At 48.2% G+C, this 18747-nt stretch overlaps 1 protein-coding gene across 4 annotated transcripts in view; it reads left to right on the top strand.

Moving 5' to 3' along the window:
* Positions 1-4028: 4028 nt before the first annotated feature.
* UAP1 (UDP-N-acetylglucosamine pyrophosphorylase 1) overlaps positions 4029-18747 on the top strand; it is a 41562-nt gene continuing 26843 nt past the window's right edge. For 2 of the 4 annotated variants that reach the window (XR_003370005.2, XM_024208109.3), the window contains exons 1-3: positions 4029-4459; positions 10831-11035; positions 17946-18121. Coding sequence is in view for 3 of the 4 variants with exons in the window: in XM_024208109.3 (XP_024063877.2) it covers positions 4183-4459; positions 10831-11035; positions 17946-18121 (658 nt within the window). In the remaining variant the exon portion in view is untranslated. The remainder of the gene's footprint in view (positions 4460-10830; positions 11036-17945; positions 18122-18747) is intronic. The other 2 variants (XM_024208112.3, XM_024208111.3) reach the window with 2 other exon arrangements.

The following is an 18747-nucleotide window of genomic DNA, read 5'->3' as shown; positions in this document are numbered from 1 at the left end:
TGTTGGGGCAGGATATGAAATGGTAGTGTGGCGAAGCTGAAGGGCAGGGACTGGGTGGAATGGCACAGGCCAACAGTGATGGGGTATGACCGCACACCCAGACTGGCTGCACACCCCTGCCAGGAACTGGGCTGCGGTGGGGTTTGTTTGTTACACAGCTGCTTGTAGCTATGCACATTGCAGGGCCCCACCCATCCTTCCCCTGAGATCACTGCTGTAGATGGCTCATTCATGACACAGACGCCACCGCCCTCTCCCTGACTGAACTCATGGCTCACCCAGGTTCGTTGGCTGCGATTGTCTGAATTAGAGTCGGACCAGAATGAAAAGCCCAGGTCCAAACTCCGTAGCCTGGTGGCTGGATTAAATGTAACCCTATAGCATGGCAAGGAGGCTGTTTGACAGGAACCATTGGCTGTGCGCTCTGCCTCAGAAATGCTGAATTCATAGTGGATGGTCAGTTCTGTCTGAATGCCCAAAGTGTGCCAGGTGCTGTCCATGTAAAGAATTGGTCCGGTCCCCAAAGACTCACAGTGTAAGGTCAAACATGCCATAAGCAGACCAAGTGGGGGATATGGAAGGGCGGGGGAGAATGAAGCAGAACAAGAGTTACAGTAAATAGAGTAACACTTCTGCATTTACTTTCTCCACCACCACTCATGATTTTATAGATCTCTATCATATCCCCCCTTAGTCATCTCTTTTCTGAGCTGAAAAGTCCCAGTCTTATTAATCTCTCCTCATACGGAAGCTGTTCCATACCCCTAATAATTTTTGTTGCCCTTTTCTGAACCTTTTCCAATTCAAATATATCTTTTTTGAGAGGGTGTGTATGTGTGGGGGGGCACATCTGCAGTATGTATCTATCCCTTTCTTAATGATTCCCAACATTCTGTTAGCTTTTTTTTACTGCTGCTGCACATTGAGTGGACGTTTTCAGAGAACTACCCACAATGACTCCAAGATCTCTTTCTTGAGTGGTAACAGCTAATTTAGACCCCATCATTTTATACGTATAGTTGGGATTATGTTTTCCAATGTGCATTACTTTGCATTTATCAACATTGGATTTCATCTGCCATTTTGTTGCCTAGTCACCCAGCTTTGCAAGATCCTTTTGTAGCTCTTCGCAGTCTGCTTTGGACTTAACTATCTTGAGTAGTTTTGTATCATCTGCAAATTTTGCCACCTCACTGTTTACCCCTTTTTCCAGATCATTTATGAATATGTTGAATAGGACTGGTCCCAGTACAGTACAGACCCCCTCTCTCCATTTTGAAAACAGACAATTTATTCCTACCATTTGTTTCCTATCTTTTAACCAGTTACCAATCCATGAGAGGACCTTCCCTGTTATCCCATGACAGCTTACTTTGCTTAAGAGCCTTTGATGAGGGACCTTGTCAAAGGCTTTCTGAAAATCTAAGTACACTATGTCCACTGGATCACCCTTATCCACATGCTTGCTGATCCCCTCAAAGAGTTCTAGTAGATTGGTGAGGCATGATTTCCCTTTAAAAAAACCACGTTGACTCTTCCCCAACAAATTATGTTAATCTATGAGCCGTTTTTATAAAATTGGCATCACATTAGCTATCCTCCAGTCATTTGGTTCAGAAGCTGATTTAAATGATAGGTTACAGACTACAGTTAGTATTTCTGCAGTTTCACATTTGAATTCCTTCAGAACTCTTGGGTGAATACCATCTGGTCCTGGTGACTTATTACTGTTTAGTTTATCAATTTGTTCCAAACCTCCTTGTGATTATATTGATATAATCAGGGACCATATAGATCATTGTTGCAACCAAGGTCCTGTAGTGGCACCCAAACCTTGTATAAAGGGGGTCAAATGAGGTGTCTAAGACAAGGTTATGGTTTGCTGGTTATGATTATGCTGTCTATATGTGTGTATCAATTTTGTAGTTGAAGTTATGAATATTGGCTCTATACTGTCTGTATTTCAAACTTATGCTATGCTTCTGGGTGACATCCCAGACAAGTTGGTGTCAGCTCTGCCTAGCCTGCTTGATGGCCCATTAAGGACTATCAGCTATACAATGAACCCATTGAGAGAAGGCAAATATGCCTTGAGACTCAGCAAAGTATGCAGGAACTGGCCCATGTGACTCCAGACTCCATTTTGCTGTAATTTTCCACAGTGAGAACAAAGAGGTGTTCTTACACCCGGGAAAGGCTATATAAGGCTGATGCCTCATCTCCATTTTGTCTTCAATCCTGTTTCTTACCTCTGGAGGGACTTTGCTACAAACAGAAACTCTACACCAAGGACTGATGACCCATCCCAGCTGGGGATGTATTCCAGAGACTTGATTTGAACCTGCAGTTTATTCTCTCTCTGCTGCAAGCCTGAACCAAGAACTGTGCCATTACTGTATGTAATCGATCCCATTTAACCAATTCTAACTCTCATCTATATCTTTTTCCTTTTATGAATAAACCTTTAGATTTTAGATTCTAAAGGATTGGCAACAGCGTGATTTGTGGGTAAGATCTGATTTCTATATTGACCTGGGTCTGGGGCTTGGTCCTATGGGATCAGGAGAACCTTTTTCTTTTATTGGGGTATTCGTTTTCATAACCATTTGTCCCCATAACGAGTGGCACTGGTGGTGATACTGGGAAACTGGAGTGTCTTAGGGAATTGCTTGTGTGACTTGTGGTTAGCCAGTGGGGTGAGACCGAAGTCGTCTTAGTCTGGCTGGTTTGGTTTGCCTTAGAGGTGGAAAAACCCCAGCCTTGGGCTGTAACTGTCCTGTTTTTAGCAATTTGTCCTGAATTGGCACTCTCAGTTGGGTCCCGCCAGAGCCGCATCATCACACTCCTCTAATGGCCTCTATCTGGGCCAGTTCCTCAGATTTGTCACCTAAAGAGAATAGCTTAGGTTTGGGAATTTCCCTCACATCCTCAGCCGTGAAGACGGATGCAAAGAATTAATTTAGTTTCTCCACAACGGCCTTATTGTCCTTGAGTGCTGCTTTAGGGGTGGGGTGGGGGCAGGGAGCAGTGCTGTGGAGGGGGGAGGGTTTGGGTGAGAGCAGGGAGCGATGCAGTGGGGGGAGGGGAAGGGTTGGGTGGGAGCAGTGCTGTGGGGGACTGGGAGTGGAGGAGGAAGGAGTTGGGTGGGGGCAGGGAGCAGTGCTATGGGGGGAGTGGAGTGGAGGCAGGAAGGGTTGGGTGGGAGCAGGGAGCGGTGCTGTGGGGGAGGGGAGTGGAAGGGGGAGGGGTTGGGTGGGGTAGGGAGCGGTGCCGTGGGAGCAGGGAGCAGTGCTGTGGGGGAAGTGAGTGGAGGGGTGGCGGGGAGGGGAGGGGGAAGGTTTGGGTGGGGCAGGAAGCGGTGCTGGGGGGGAGGAGTTGGATGGGAACAGGGAGCGAGGTGGGGGGAGGGAAGTGGAAGCGGGAGGGATTGGGTGGGGCAGGGAGTGGTGCTATGCAGAAGGGGAGGGTAAAGGAGGGGGTTTGGGTGGGAGCAGGGAGCAGGGCTTTGGGGGAGTGGAGGGGGAGGGGTTGTGTGGGGCAGGGAGCGATACAGTGGGGGAGGGAAGTGGAAGGGGGAGGGATTGCGTGGGAGTAGGGAGCAGTGCTGGAGGGGAAGGGCTGGAGGGGGGAGGGGTTGGGTGGTAGCAGGGAGAGGTGCTGTGGGGGAGGGGAGGGGAGGCGGGGGGAGGCGGGGTTGGGGGAAAGACTTTGTTTGCCCCGCGAGTCGGCTACGTTGAGTGTATGTGACATCACAAACATCACCATGGCAAACAGCTGCGGAGTTGGCAGAGGACGGCAGCGGCTCCCTTCCGCATACGCTAGGGCCTGCCACGTGCCCCAGGAAGAGATTGGGTGGAGGTGGCTGTGACCCCGCCCCTCGTGGGCTCTCAGCCATTAGGACGCGTCCCCGCCGCCGAACGTGAAGTCAGGGTCAGTGGGCGCGTCGTGGCCCTGGCGGACACGGCGAGGCAGCCCGCCCCTGAGCGCAGCGATTGGTGGCCGTGAGGGGCAGGGCTTAGCCGCCTATATGAGCGCGGTAGCGGGGAGCGTACTCAGGTCTGGGGGAGCGGAAGCCGGGTAGCAAGCGGGCTCGTGGGCTAGGTGCATGCGGGTTGGGAGCCGTGAGCTGCGCCGTCGGTTCGCGGGCTGGGGCTGCCCGGGGCTGGGCGACGCTCACTGCCCATGGAGCCCGAGGTGCTGCGACGCCGGCTGGCCGCGGCCGGGCAGGGCCACCTGCTGCGCTTCTGGGCTGAGCTGGGCGGCGCGGAGCGGCGGGCGCTGTGCGAGGAGCTGCAGAGCCTGGACTGCGAGGCGCTGGGCGCCTGCTTCCGCCGGGCCATGGAGGGCGCGGGCGCGGCCGACCGCGACAAGGTGGACGGGCGGATGGAGGCGCTGCCGCGGGCTGTGCTGGGCAGCGCCACCCGAGACGCGGACCAGCTCCCCGAGTGGGAGCGCGAAGGTACGGGCTGGGGGCGTTCCTCCCCAGTAGCCTGCGACGGGTGCTCCTGGCCCCGAGGGCAACGTGGGGCGCGTCCTTCCCCCGGCGGGCCAGGTTGGCTCCCCGCCTCTGGGCGCCGCTTAGCGTTTGGCGAGGTCCCTGGCGGGAGGGAGCCCCTTCGGATGCCACTGTTCGCAGCCCTTGGGGGGGCGGTGGGCTCTGCTGTCCCTGCTATGCTGCTGCCCGACCATACACTAGCGGGCCTCCCCCGTTAGCATCTGGCTGAGCCCGGGGTCTCCTCTGCGTTCCAGCAGGCCCCGAGCCCGAGCTATTGTGACCAAATGTCCTGATTTTACAGGGACAGTCCCGATTTTTGGGTCTTTTTCTTATATAGGTTCCTATTTGGCCCCCCCACACTTCCTGTCCCGATTTTTCACATTTGCTGTTTGGTCACCCTAGCCTTAGCAGTGCGGAGGGCAGCTGAGCCGGGCGGCCAGTGGTGGCAAGCTGTTTGGGAATTCCCTGGGCCGCTCAGTTCTAATAGCCCTTCACTAAGCATCTCGGGGAAATCCAACCTCCGTTCCTGGGAGCCCTTCTCCCGGGTGCTGCTCTGTGAACAATGACAGACCCTGGGGCCTGAAAAGGTTGCGCTGGGCACAAGCCTCTTTCTTTAAATTCTCAGCTTTAGATTTCATTAACATAAATATGTTTAAACTTGTTCCAGTGGCTGTTCCTCTATGAGGGCCGGTCACATGCTTGTGCGCAAATGTGAAGTGCCACAAACATCAAACCCAGATGAAGTGAAGAACATTGTGCTGTAAAGAAGGGAGGGGTAAATACTAATGATCCTTCCCCCTCACCAGTAATGCAAGCTGGCATATGGATGTGGCTCAGTGGAAGACAAATCACTGTGGACGGAGTCCAGGCGTGTAATATCTTAGCCACAACAGAACCCCCCGGAAGTGGTGTGTGAAAACTGGGAGAGGGTTATAATGGAAGCAGAGTTGTAGTGTTAGCTTAGGGCATGGCTACACTTGGAGATGTAGAGCGCTTTGAGTTAAACCTGCCTTCGTCGAGCGCAGTAGGGAAAGCGCTGCAATCTGTCCACGCTGGCAGCTGCAAGTGCACTGGCATGGCCACATTAGTAGCTCTTGCAATGGCCACAGAGAGCAATGCATTGTGATAGCTATCCCAGCATGCAAGTGACTGCAACATGCTTTTCAAATGAGTGGGGTGGAGTGTGACAGCGAGTGTGTTGTATGTATGTGGGGGGAGAGAGTGGGTTTTTGGGGGGCTGAGAGCATGTTAGCATGCTGTCTTGTAAGTTCAGACAGCAACAGACACACTCTTTCCCTTTCTCCCTCCCCCCTCCTCTCTCACACACAGCATTCCACAGTAATGATTGCTTTGTCTCGGAGTAGATAAGCATGCCGGCTGTCAGAAACAGAGCTTTCAAAGGGCATATTGGCATGCCTGCAGTGATTCCAAAACAATGACAAGAGTGGCCACTTGACTTACGGGGATTATGGGACGTTTCTGGAGGCTGATCAGAGCGCAGTAATGCAACACACTGACACCCGGGCATTTCAGCCAATGCGCACCAAGTGTTAATCTTTTCCCCGAGGTGGAGTACCAGGAGTGCTCTAGCCCTGGAGTCAGAACGCTGTACGGGCCTTGCCAGTGTGGACAGGTAGTGAGCTAGGGTGCCCAGGGCTGCTTTAATGCACGCTAACTCGCAAGTGTAGCTAAGCCCTAAGATCTGCTGCCTTCAAATATCGCACTTCCGTGTGAAAAGGCAGCATTAACGCTGCATATCCGAGAATGTAGACATCCCTAGGAAGGCTAGGATTGGAATGATAGCTTAGATAAAGAGACAGCAGGAGTGATTGTGAAATGAGTCTTGTAGCTGCTATGTAACAGTAATAGAAGGATAAAGCTTACACTAAATGTAGTGGGTAGAGCACTTCACTGAGACTTGAGGGAGCTGAGTTTTGGTCCCAGCTCTGCTGCTGGGTGATTTGGTGCGTTGATTTCCCTCTCTGTGCCTCCATATCCCCATCTGTAACAGGAGGACTGTGATACCGACCACCTTTGCAACACTTTCGGATTGACCGATGGAATGTGCCATAAAAGAGTTGGCATTAATGTATCGAAACACAACTAGTGTCTATAGAGTATGGGGGACACTTTGGCCCTGCTTGTTTTATTTGCTCTCTCGGTATGACACTATGGTGTGGCTGGGTAAAGTGGGGAGAGCATAACTGAACAGACTAATAAGCTTTGCACTGACATGCTAGTTACTATGCATATGGTGTCCTGCCAGTGCGCCTCGATATGTGTGGCACCCTTTGTTCCATTCCTTAACAGATGTTTAAAACAAGTTTGAGGCATGAGTCCAAGCAGGAAGTTATCCAGGAAGCATTTAACCTTTGGAGGTTCATTGTAAACTCTCAGCTGTTTGCTATCAGGAAAAACAGCCATACCACATAGCTTTTGCTGGTGGAGAAAGCTCTAATGTTGCAAAAGGCTTTTCATTATAAATGCCTGTCTGCAGAAACCTGCAACTTTCTAAACTCTTCTGGGCCAAAGTGGGGTTGGGGGTAGCTGTATCAAGAGGGTGACATACTTTTTCCATCGGGAGGGTAGGAGAATCTGGACACTAATTACATGCAAAAAACTTCTCACACAACTCAAACTTAAGTGGACATTCCTCAGTGAGGGCTACTGATCTGAAAATCGCATTGTCAAACAATTTCCAGCTATTGTGGATTCTTTGTGTACTATTCTAGGTAGCTGTCCTGTAAATGTAGACACAGTTTGGAAAGATCACAACTTAGCTGCATAAAATTGACTGGTTCAGGTTTGCCTTATTTGAATGCTTTTACTCTTGCAAAAGTTTTCCTTTTTGCTGAAATTTGACTTGACTGAAACCAAAGCTTTCTTGGAAAATGAACTTCTGTGAATTGGTCCAACCACTTTGTTTGCGAAGAGGGGACAAACATTTTTGCAGATAGAAAATCCAGGTGCAGACATCACAATATGCTTAGGCAATGGCTGGACTACATGAAGAACAGTCACTGTTGGGTTGAAAAATGATTGCATAGCTTTCTAAATTGAAATGTATTTGACTTTACCTTTACCATTGTTTGGAGTCTTGTGGCAATAGGTGAAACCCAAACTCTTCAATTACATTGTGGCACAGCTAGAGAGCCAAGGGCCAATGTCTCCGTGCATGGGGTGGGCACCTAATTAATTGGTTAAATTTTATGAAGTGCTGAAGATTGAAACTCCCATTGAAGTTGAACCCTTCACCACAAATCCTATTGATAACTACCGTGCCTTAAGCACCTATTTAGGCTCCCATAGTCAAAAAAATTTAGACCTAGACTCTTCATAACAGTACTATATAAATCCCTAAATTTCCAGTTATTTGTAACTTTAAATTCTCTTTTGGTCTGTCACATCACCTGCTTGGACATTGCTTGAAGATGTGCACTTCTTTGTACAAGTTCAGAACTGTCTTGAATTCTCACTCTTGGGAGTAGAGCCACCCATGTATGCTACACAACTGAGCACATTCTGTTGCTGAAGCTATTGTGATAGAACTGCCTAGCTGTGTAACATCTAGCATATACAAACCCTCTGTGAATAACTGCTTCATGTCTTGGCCCCACATACAACCTAGCACTCCTAATGCTTGACATTCTTCTAGTACTTTAAATGCTCAGTATCTTTTGCTATGCACCTACAAAATAGCATTTATACCAACTCCTCTGAGATGAGAGCATGTGTACTAGAATATGGGAATGGAGGGGGGAAGAAATGAGGTACAGATTTACCCAAGCCGCTGGTGGAACTGGGATTAGAACTCCAGCATTTGTGGCTCCCATTCATTCCTATGTTTAGGCCATGCTTCTCTCTAATGCAACACATAGGTACTCTTTCCCTTCTTTCTGTCTTCCTTTTGTTTGTTGAATTCCTTTCTAAACTTTCAAATAGGAAAATTCCATGTTAGCTGTGCAATCTTGATTATTTTTTTTAACTTACATACTCAGTTCTGTAAGTAATATAGTATTCAGGGGGTGGGTTATTAAATACAAAAATCTACACTGGTGCAACAAGAAGGGTGCATAACTGAAATGCCAGTTAGGCAATAGGAATGCACAGGTTCCTTATCCGTGTTAACTTGCTAGACTGCATTTATCTTAGATCAGGCAGCATTGTCTAGGGAATTAAGTTCTGGGCTAGAAATCTGAGTCTGGGAATTCTGTTTTTGACTCTACTTCCCTCCCATCCGCCCTGGTTTCTGCCCTTGGGCAAATCCCAAATGAAGATAAAGCCATGTACCTCACAAGGGATTTGGGTGTTGTGTTAATGTTTGTATAGTACTTTGAACACATGCTGGATTGGCCACCTCTTACCACTTCTTATCATGTGGTTAGTCTGGGCTAATGATACTCTGACATCAGTGGTTCAGGAGCTAAATTAGTGATCAGCATTACTCAAGAGCCACAGTAGTGTGTATTCATTGTTTCATTAACTATAGTACTATATAGTCATATTTAAACAGTATCAAGAATATTTGCTATATATATATATATATAGTAACTCCTCACTTAACGTTGTAGTTATGTTCGTGAAAAATGCGACTTTAAGCAAAACGATGTTAAGTGAATCCAATTTCCCCATAAGAATTAATGTAAATATGGGGGTTAGGTTCCAGGGAATTTTTTTCACCAGACAAGACTATAAAATATACACACACAGTATAGGTTTTAAACCAACAACTTAATACTGGTACACTGTGATGATGATTGACTCCTCCACATCAACCAAGCTTCACAGAGGGTGGGATATCTTCCAGGGAATGCCTTACTGCTAAATGATCTGGCAATTGGTTGAGCCCTCAAAGATTAACTCTCTGTCTACAAGGCAGCAGGAATGTAGGGAGGGGAGAGAGCATTGCAGACAGACACACACACTGTGTATGTGAGAGATGCGCATTTCACCTTTAAGTACACTGCCTTGTTAATTAGATCAGTTTGCTGAGACTGCAGCTGCTGCTGCCTGGAAGCTCCCTCTGTCGTGTGTCCCCCCCCGCTCTATGGAAGATGGGGGTAAGCGGGGTGCAGGAGCAGGGGGGAGGGGGACACCCTGACATTAGGCTCCCTCTTCCTCCCCTCCCCCCCGCACAGCAAGCAGGAGTCTCAGGGAGCAGCTCCAAGGCAGAGGGCAGGAGCAGCACATGGCAGTGCGGGGAGGGACAGCAGCAATTGCTAGCCTGCTGGGCAGCTGCTGCACAGGGAACTTAGGGGAGCGGGGAGCTGATTGATAGGGGGGCTGCCAGTCCACCCTTGTTCCAAGCCCCCACCAGCTAGTTGCAATGTGCTGCTCTTCCTGCAAGCAGTGGACAAAGCAGGCGGCTGCCAAACAACATTCGAAGGGAGCATTGTGCAACTTTAAACGAGCATGTTCCCTAATTGATCAGCAATGAAACCACGTTAACAGGGATGACTTTAAGTGAGGAGTTACACTGTGTGTGTGTGTGTGTGTGTGTGTGTGTGTGTGTGTGTGTGTGTGCGCGTGCTCAACAAAATGACTGACCAAGTATTTTAACACAATTGGTTAATAACATAGTAAAAGCATCCTGATTGGTTAATTAAATCTGCAGCACATGTTAAAACACTGAGAGCTGCAGGAGACACTCAGACTGAGGCTAGTGAGCCACATGTGTCACTGGTCTAGGCTGTCCTTGTGATCTCTGCAAGACCTGGGAGTTGTGAGGACAACTGTCTTCCTGGTTCTGTGAAGCCCAGCACTGAGTGTCCCAATGATTTTGGGGTAAATAGAAATCTAAAGAGACTTGGCTGAGCCTGGATTACACTCCTGCAGCAGGATGATTTGAAGATCCTTCCTGCACATTTACTACATGAAACTGCCAGCTGAGCTTCTGTACCCCCAAAGGATAATCTCTCTGCCCCTCCGCAAGGCCACTCCTGGGTGGAGTGGTGTGATCCTGGTGGACAGGAGCTGGCTGTTTTCAAGAAGGGTGAGGGGTAAACGCCACAAGCATGCCCAGAACTTAGTCTAGTGCTGTTGGGGCTGCTCTGAAGCTCATCCTTGTCTCCTCCAGACAGAGCTCCTTTGCTGTGACTGAGCCAGTCAACAGAGCAGTACACATGTTCCCTCAGACCATCCTGTCCCCCTACCAATAACCGGAGAGCCTTTGTTTAACTGGGATTGGCTGTGCTGCCTTCCTCCCTAGAGCCAGCCAGCTTGGGTGCTGGAGGATTATGGTTCCAATGATATTGTTCATAAACTGGAAGGCATCACATGGTTTCCCCTCTGCAGGGGGAAAGCTTTTAGTCACTTTTTTCTTTTTCTTTCTTTAGGTCTCCATCAGATTTCTCAGAGCAAAGTAGCTGTCCTCCTCCTAGCTGGTGGACAGGGGACGAGACTGGGTGTTTCTTATCCCAAGGGAATGTATGATGTGGGGTTGCCATCCCACAAAACGCTCTTCCAGATCCAAGCAGAGCGCATCCTGAAACTACAGCAGCTGGCTGAAAAACAGCATGGCACTAAGTGTGTCATTCCATGGTAAGGGGTTTGCATTGTCAGTCCATCCTGATAGTAGTCTGGTTTGTCTGCAGCAGGGGTCTGGGGGAGAGTTCTAGGTTCTGGTCCTGGCTCTTTCCTTTGTGTAAACTTGGGCATGGTAACTAATCTCTGCCTTGGCCTTTCCTAGATGAAGGCAATTGGCAGTGGTATAGAATTATAGGACTGGAACAGACCTCAAGAGGTGATCTAGTCCAGTTCCCTGCACTCATGGCAGGACTAAGTATTACCTAGACGAGTAGTTACCAACCGGTAGATTGTGATTGACTGGTTGATCGCAGAGCCTCTGCCAGTCAACCACAGTCTCTGGCTGCTAAAAGTCTGGCAGCACAGCAGGGCTGAGGCAAGCTCCCTGCCTGCACTGGCCCAGCGCTGGTCCTGGAAGCAGCTGGCACATCCCTGCATTGGGTGGGGAGGGGGAGGGAAAGGGGGTCTCCAGGCACTGCTCCTCCCTGCAGGCACTGCCCCTGTAGCTCCCACTGGCCGGGAATGGGGAACTGTGGCCAATGGGAGCTGCGGTGATGGTGCCTGCAGGGATGGGCAGTGCACAGAGCCACCTTCTCTCCCCTCCAGCCCCTCCTCTTCTCCTTCTCTCTCTCCTCTCCCTTCCCTCCTCCCTCCCCCCCCCCCCCCCGCCGGCCCTGAGTTGCAGGGATGTGCCAGCAGCATCCAGGAGTAGCATGGGGCCAGGGCAGGCAGGGAACCTGCCTTAGCTCCACTGCGCTGCCACCCCAGCTAAGCGCTGCCCAGTGCAGCCCCGCACCCTGTCCCAGCCCTGAGCCCATTCCCAGAGCCAGCACCCCAATCCTCTGCCTGAGCCCCCTCCCAGAGCTTGTGCCCTGAGCCCCCTCCCACTCTGAACCCCTTGGCCCCAGCCCAGAGCCTGTACCCCAACCCCCTTCCCCAGCCTGGTGAAAGTGAGTGCAGGTGGGGGAGAGTGAGCAATGTGGTGAGGTGGGGCCTTGGAGAAGGGGCGGGGTAGATCCTGGGTTTCACTTTAATTCAGAAAGTGATCATGTGCTTAAAGGTTGGCAATGACTGATCTAGAACATTCCTGGCAGGTGTTTGTCTAACCTGTATAACTGCATACACTAGCACAAAGCCCTAATGAAGACATGGTGTGCCCATGCAGAGAGCAGCCTATGCTGAGGCTGTGCTCTCAGTAAATTACAAGTTTAAGCTGCACTGGTGCAATGTCTGTTTTAGGGGTTTGCACTGGTGATACAGCATAGAGGCAGTCATGTCCGTGTGAATTTCCTTAATGTAGCTGTGGCCCGAGTCTGCCCATCTAAGTTGTTCTGCAAGGCATTGGTGACTGAAAGACACTATACCCAGGCAAAGTATTGAGTTATGAGTTGTAATGCCATAGTTAAGATTGCAACCAGACTTCCATTATAAGCCTTCTTCTAATGGTATATCTGTGCTACAGCGACACAGCTGTGGTGCTGCAGATGTGCCACTGTAGTGTAGATACTTTCTGTGTCAATTAGTTAAATCCACCTCTGAGACAGTACCTAGATTGACCTAATCATTGTGCTCATGGTGAGACATTGTCATAGCCCTGAGTGGGGTAGCTAGATGGATCTAATTTTTGTGTGTAGACCCAGGCCTCAATCCTCTCCCCTCTGGGTGGGGGAGATGGGTGTCTGCCATTGTTTCTCTTCTTTCCTGGTCTTTAAGCTGGTCTTCCCAGCCTTGCTCAAGAAGGATGTGGACTGTGACCTTTCTGGGCCATCACTCTCATGGGTGGGGGTGATGAGCCTTTTCAAAGAGCTGCTCTCCAAATCGTATGTCAGGTGTCTGAGTTCAGGAGGTATTTGAGTGTGTCTACACTGCAATTAAAAACCCATGATTGGCCCGTGCCAGCTGGCTCTGGCTGTTGGGCCTGCAAGGTGGGATGGTTCCAGAGCCCGGGCTGCAACCCATGCCAGAACGTCTACATTGTGATTAAATGATCCCACAGCCTGAGCCCTGTGAACCTGAGTCAGCTGGCATGGGCCAGCCAGGGGTATCTAATTCCAGTGTAGACAGAATATACACCTTTTGTTCACCATCTACAAAGTATGCATTGTAAGGTATAATTTAAAACTGGTTTCAATATTTCAGGCTGTGATGACCCCCCCTCCCCCCCTCCCAAAGTGATAGCAAATTACTGTAGATGCTCATAGGAGCATACTTATGGTATTGCCACCCTTACTTCTGTATTGCCGCTGGTGGTGGCACTGCTTTTGGAGCTTGGTGGCCAGAGAGCGGCAGCTGCTGTACCCCCCACCCCGAACTCCCCTTCCTCTTGGCAATATTTTTTGTGATCTTGTGACCCCCTTTTGTGTCAGGACCCCCAGTTTGAGGTGCACTGATTGAAAAATGCATAATTTGCTGATCATCATTATCATGGCCAAATACAAATAGCAGCATTATGTGTGAAACTATAAACTTCATATATAAACAAGCTGAAATCATGACCAAAGTATGCCTTCTGGAGAAGTCTAGGGAGTGACCTACAAGTTTCTCAGAGACAAAGTGCAAGCTGATGCCTGATCCATGTGTAAACAAGGCTGGACAGTTACCTGCCAAGTGGCCATTCTTTGGCAGGAAAGGGGGCAGGGCAAAAATCTACATCTTAGTGAAGAAACAGCATGGATTTTCCTTCCACACCGACAGCTTGTCGCCTTGTTCCCAGCTGGAAATGCTTCTCAAAGTGGGGACAGGACTATAGAAAGAAGGGACAGACACCAAGACAACTCTCTTCGCTGCCCATCACATTCACTGCAACTAAAGAGACAAAGGAAGCAGCTGTTGGACTCTGGGGGAGGGGTCCTGACTTGGAGTTTGGTCAGTAAAACTGTTGAAAGCATGTGGCAAAAGAAATTTGTTTCCAATCTAATATAGATTAGTTAGGCACCAGTAAGCATTTTACCTCTTGTAGCATTCGGACTTTTATACCTGGTAACTTGTACTCAAAATCTCTCTGTAGAGTAAACAGTAAAACCAGTTTATTATCTAATCCAGCACGTTCAAGTTGAAGCGTCTGGGTGACTCCATTTGGGCTAACAAGTTATGTGCATATTATTCCTTTAAAGGAGTAACAGATTTAACATATTTGTACTATTCAGGAGAGGACTGGGCAGTACAGGACATATATTCCTGGGGAATGATCCAGGACTGGGGCTGTGTTGGGGTCACCCTGCCGCATAACCAAAGCTGGTAGGTGCCAAGGTGTGGCTGGCTGGCAGCAGCACATACAGACATTGCTGGGAGTGATTTACATGCCAAAGGCTGTTTGTGAGTGGGCCAGGCTGGAGACTACAATGCCTTGCTGCTGTAAAGAGCAGCCTAGGTTACAGGGCAGGGGTGATGCATCTAGTCATTGGTCTGGATTGTACCCTGGTATGTCACACACCCAATGAGAACTGAAATTGTAAACAAGTAGCTTTGGGATTCCTTTCCGTGGTTTCTGTCACAAGCCTGGCACATCAGGCACCCTTAGAGCCTGTGAAGAAAAATGGGGGAGAAAAGACACAAATTTGGAAAGCAAGGGAAAATCCCAGGAAAAGCCATGAAAGAATCCCAAGAGATTGCCTTCAGCTGATGGTGGTTCTCTGCACACTGTGGCTTTCTTCACATACAAGTCTAAATAATAAAATGGGTGAACTAGAGTGCCTCATATTAAATGAGGATAATCAATGGGATACAGTAATACCAAATAGATTGGAAAGACAGAACAGGTCATGCTGGTTGCGGGAGTGGCATTATATGTGAAAGCATAGAATCAAATGAAGTAAAAATCATAAATGAATCAAACTGCACCATAGAGTCTCTGGATAGAAATTCCATGCTCTAATAAGAATATAGCGGTAGGGATATATTACCAACCACCTGACCAGGATGGTGACAGTGACTGAAATGCTCAGGCAGATTAGAGAAGCTATTAAAATAAAAAAACTCAATAATAATAATAATTGAAATACCCCATTATTAATTATCCCCATGTTGGCTGGTACATGTCACCTCAGGATGAGACGCAGAGATAAAGTTTCTAGACACCTTAAATGACTGCTTCTTGGAGCAGCTGGTCCTGGACCCCACCAGAGGAGAGGCAATTCTTGTTTTAGTCCTAAGAGGAGCACAGGATCTGGTCCAAGAGGTGAATATAGCTGGACCACTTAGTAATAGTGACCATAATATAACTAAATTTAATATCCCTGTGGCAGGAAAAACACCACAGCAGCCCAACACTGTAGCATTTAGTTTCAGAAAGGGGAACTACACAAATGAGGAGGCTAAACAGAAATTAAAAGGTACAGTGCCAAAAGTGAAATCTCTGCAAGCTGTGTGGAAACTCTTTAAAGACCCCATAATAGAGGCTCAACTTAAATGTATACCCCAAATTAAAAAAAACATAGAGAACCAAAAAAGAGCCACTGTGGCTAAACAACAAAGTAAAAAGCAGTGAGAGGTAAAAAGACATCCTTTAAAAAGCGGAAGCTTAATCCTAGTGAGGAAAATAGAAAGGAGCATAAAGTGAAGTGTAAAAATACAATTAGGAAGCCAAAAAAGCATTTGAGGAACAGTTAGCCAAAGACTCAAAGTAATAGCAAATTTTTGTTTTAAGTACATCAGAAGCAGGAAGCCTGCTAAACAACCAGTGGGGCCACTGGACAGTCGAGGTGCTAAAGGAGCACTCAAGGACGATAAGGCCATTGCGGAGAAACTAAATGAATTCTTTGCATCAGTCTTTATGGCTGAGGATGTGAGGGAGATTCCCAAACCTGAGCCATTCTTCTTAGGTGACACATCTGAGGAACTGGCCCAGATAGAGGCCATTAGAGGAGGTTTGGAACAAATTGATAAACTAAACAGTAACAAGTCACCAGTACCAGATGGTATTCACCCAAGAGTTCTTAAGGAGCTCAAATGTGAAATTGCAGAACTACTAACTGTAGTCTGTAACATATTTAAATCAGCTTCTGTACCAGATGACTGGAGGATAGCTAACATGATTTTAATTTTTTAAAAGGGCTCCAGAGGTGATCCAGGCAATTACAGGCCTGGAAGCTTAACTTCAGTACCAGGCAAACTGGTTGAAACTATATGTTAATCTATGTCTGACAATATTGTTTTTAATTTGTTGAGGAAGAGTCAACGTGGTTTTAGTAAAGGGAAATCATGCCTCACCAATCTACTAGAATTCTTTGAGGGGGTCAGCAATCATGTGGACCAAGGGGATCCAGTGTGTACCTAGTGTACTTACATTTTCAGAAAGCCTTTGAAAAGGTCCCTCACCAAAGGCTCTTACGCGTAGTAAGCTGTCACGGGATAAGAGGGAAGGTGCTCTCATGGATTGGTAACTGGTTAAAAGATAGGAAATAAAGGGTAGGTATAAATAATCCGTTTTCAGAATGAAGAGAGGTAAATAGTGGTGTCCCCCAGGAGTCTGTTCTGGGTCCAGTCTGGTTCAACATATTCATAGATGATCTGGAAAAAGGGGTAAACGGTGAGTGAGGTGGCAAAATTTGCAGATGATAAAAAATTATTAAAGATAGTTAAGACCCAGGCATACTGCGAAGAGCTACAAAAGATCTCTCAAAAATGGGTAATTGGGCAACAAAATGGCAGAAGAAATTTAATGTTGATAAATGCAAAGTAATGCACATTGGAAAAACATAATCCCAACTATACATATAAAATTATGGGGTGTAAATTAGCTGTTACCACTCAAGAAAGATCTTGGAGTCATTGTGGATAGCTCTCTGAAAACATCCACTCAATGTGCAGCGGCAGTCAAAAAAGCAAACCGATGTTCTAAATGTGCCCGTGCCCGGGGGGGGTTCAGAAACTTCCAGTGAGCAGTGTGTCTGGGTCTACAGTGCATTTCCATAACTTCTGCTGGGACTGAAGGGTGTAAAGGGGGATGGCTCCAGCTGCCCTTAAATTCATTCTGAGGTGGCTGCTCTTTGACCAGGGAAGTAACAGGATGAACTGATCTAGTTTAGCTCCCTCTTGTTAGTTCAGTCTTCTCTGAAAGTGGTTTTTCTAATCGCTGGTTGCAGGCACTACTGTGGCCTTGCCTTTTTAAGATGCTTGTGCATCCTCATCCCTCTGGGATAGTCTCCCATCCTCTACAGTTGATCTCTGCTTGGGGTCTGACTCTCTGGTATCCTGGCTGGGGCATTCAGGGAGGTCAGCATCAAGCACTGATTTACCATATTCCTTGTAGCCATTGCTAGTGTTTCTAGAACCTGAGCCATAATCCCTCTAGTTCTCTGTGCTGCCTATTCAAGCAGAACCCCAAAAGGTCAGGAGATGAGCCTCCTCCAGCAGCAATGGGGCTCAAGGGCCAGTAAGTCAGCAGTGCCAGATGCTGCTGACAAAGGGTCTTCCAGCCAAATTACCCAGCAAAGCATTGTCCAATGCTGCTCAAGGAGGTTCCAGTGTCTGTTGCTGTCAGTGGAAGTGTTGCTCAAGGCCTGTGTTGACGTTCCTCACTGGCTTGGGGCAGCTAGTCCTCCTCCTCCCTAGTGCCAGTAGATCATATCGCAGCAGATACAACTTCCTCCTGCATGTTTGTTCTAACCATGGGCTCCTCCCAGCTCATGGAGACCACCAGCACCATCCTCCTGGCTCCGTAGGTCCCTGACATGGCCACTCAGACAATTGCTGCCAAACCTGTGGCTGCAGAGAGCTCACTGGTCAGAGGTGAAATGTTGATGTGATTCATTGTTAGATGTGAGTGAGAGCTGTTCTGAGATACATCCTGATCCCAGGGGGTCCTGATCTCTCTCCCACGAGTGCTCTACGTGGGCTTCAAAAGCAATCCTGTGTGAAGATCAGACAGGAGCCGAGTTTGATTGTCTCCCTATTTACTTGGGTTTTTCTCTTCTCCCTGTGGCAGGTACATCATGACAAGTGGCAGAACAATGGAATCTACAAAGGAGTTCTTCTTGAAGCACAATTACTTTGGTTTAAAGCAGAAAAATGTGATCTTTTTCCAGCAAGGGATGCTGCCTGCTATGGGGTTTGATGGCAAGATTTTTCTGGAAGAGAAGGGCAAAGTTTCCATGGCACCAGGTCTGTGCTGTTGAAAGCCCATTAGTGGGAGTTTAGGGGAGCAAACCTCTCCAGCAGACTGGATTCAGCAAGGCTCTGAATGGGGCATCAAGGTCGTTCAGATTGGAAGGTCTCAAATGCAAGATCTGGAGCAGGGGTTCTCAAACAGGGGGTTGCGAGGTGTCAGCTTCCACCCCAAACCCCACTTTGCCTCCAGCATTTATAATAGTGTTAAATACAAGAAAAGTGTTTTTAATTTATAAGGGGGGGTCACACTCATGGGTTTGCTGTGTGAAAGGGGTCACCAATACAAAAGTTTGAGAAACACTGATCTGGAGGGTGATGGGGATAAGAAGCTTTGAGGAGGTAGGGTAAACCATGGTGGGGTGAAAGTTCATTCTCATTCCATCAGACACATGTAGCCAGCAGCTCACAGGTGTTTTTAGATGCAGAATTGCTTTGTTTGGAATCCTGTTGAACTTACAAAATGTTTCATGGTCTGTGCCAAATCCAGCAACAATCCCCCAATTTCCCATGGATTTCCAGTATTGCTCTGGCTGATCTTGAGCAGAGGGGAGTCACAGAAATGGCTGGACTGAAGAGGCTTTGAGTGGGAGGGAAGGAGCTTGTTAGACTGCAGCCTAGGG

Source organism: Terrapene carolina, unplaced genomic scaffold, assembly GCF_002925995.2.
Source record: "Terrapene carolina triunguis isolate 2854851 unplaced genomic scaffold, T_m_triunguis-2.0 Scaffold212, whole genome shotgun sequence".
NCBI classification, from domain to species: domain Eukaryota; kingdom Metazoa; phylum Chordata; order Testudines; family Emydidae; genus Terrapene; species Terrapene triunguis.
The sequence above is the reverse complement of the archived record's forward strand: the minus strand, read 5'-3'. Positions and strand labels throughout refer to the sequence as shown.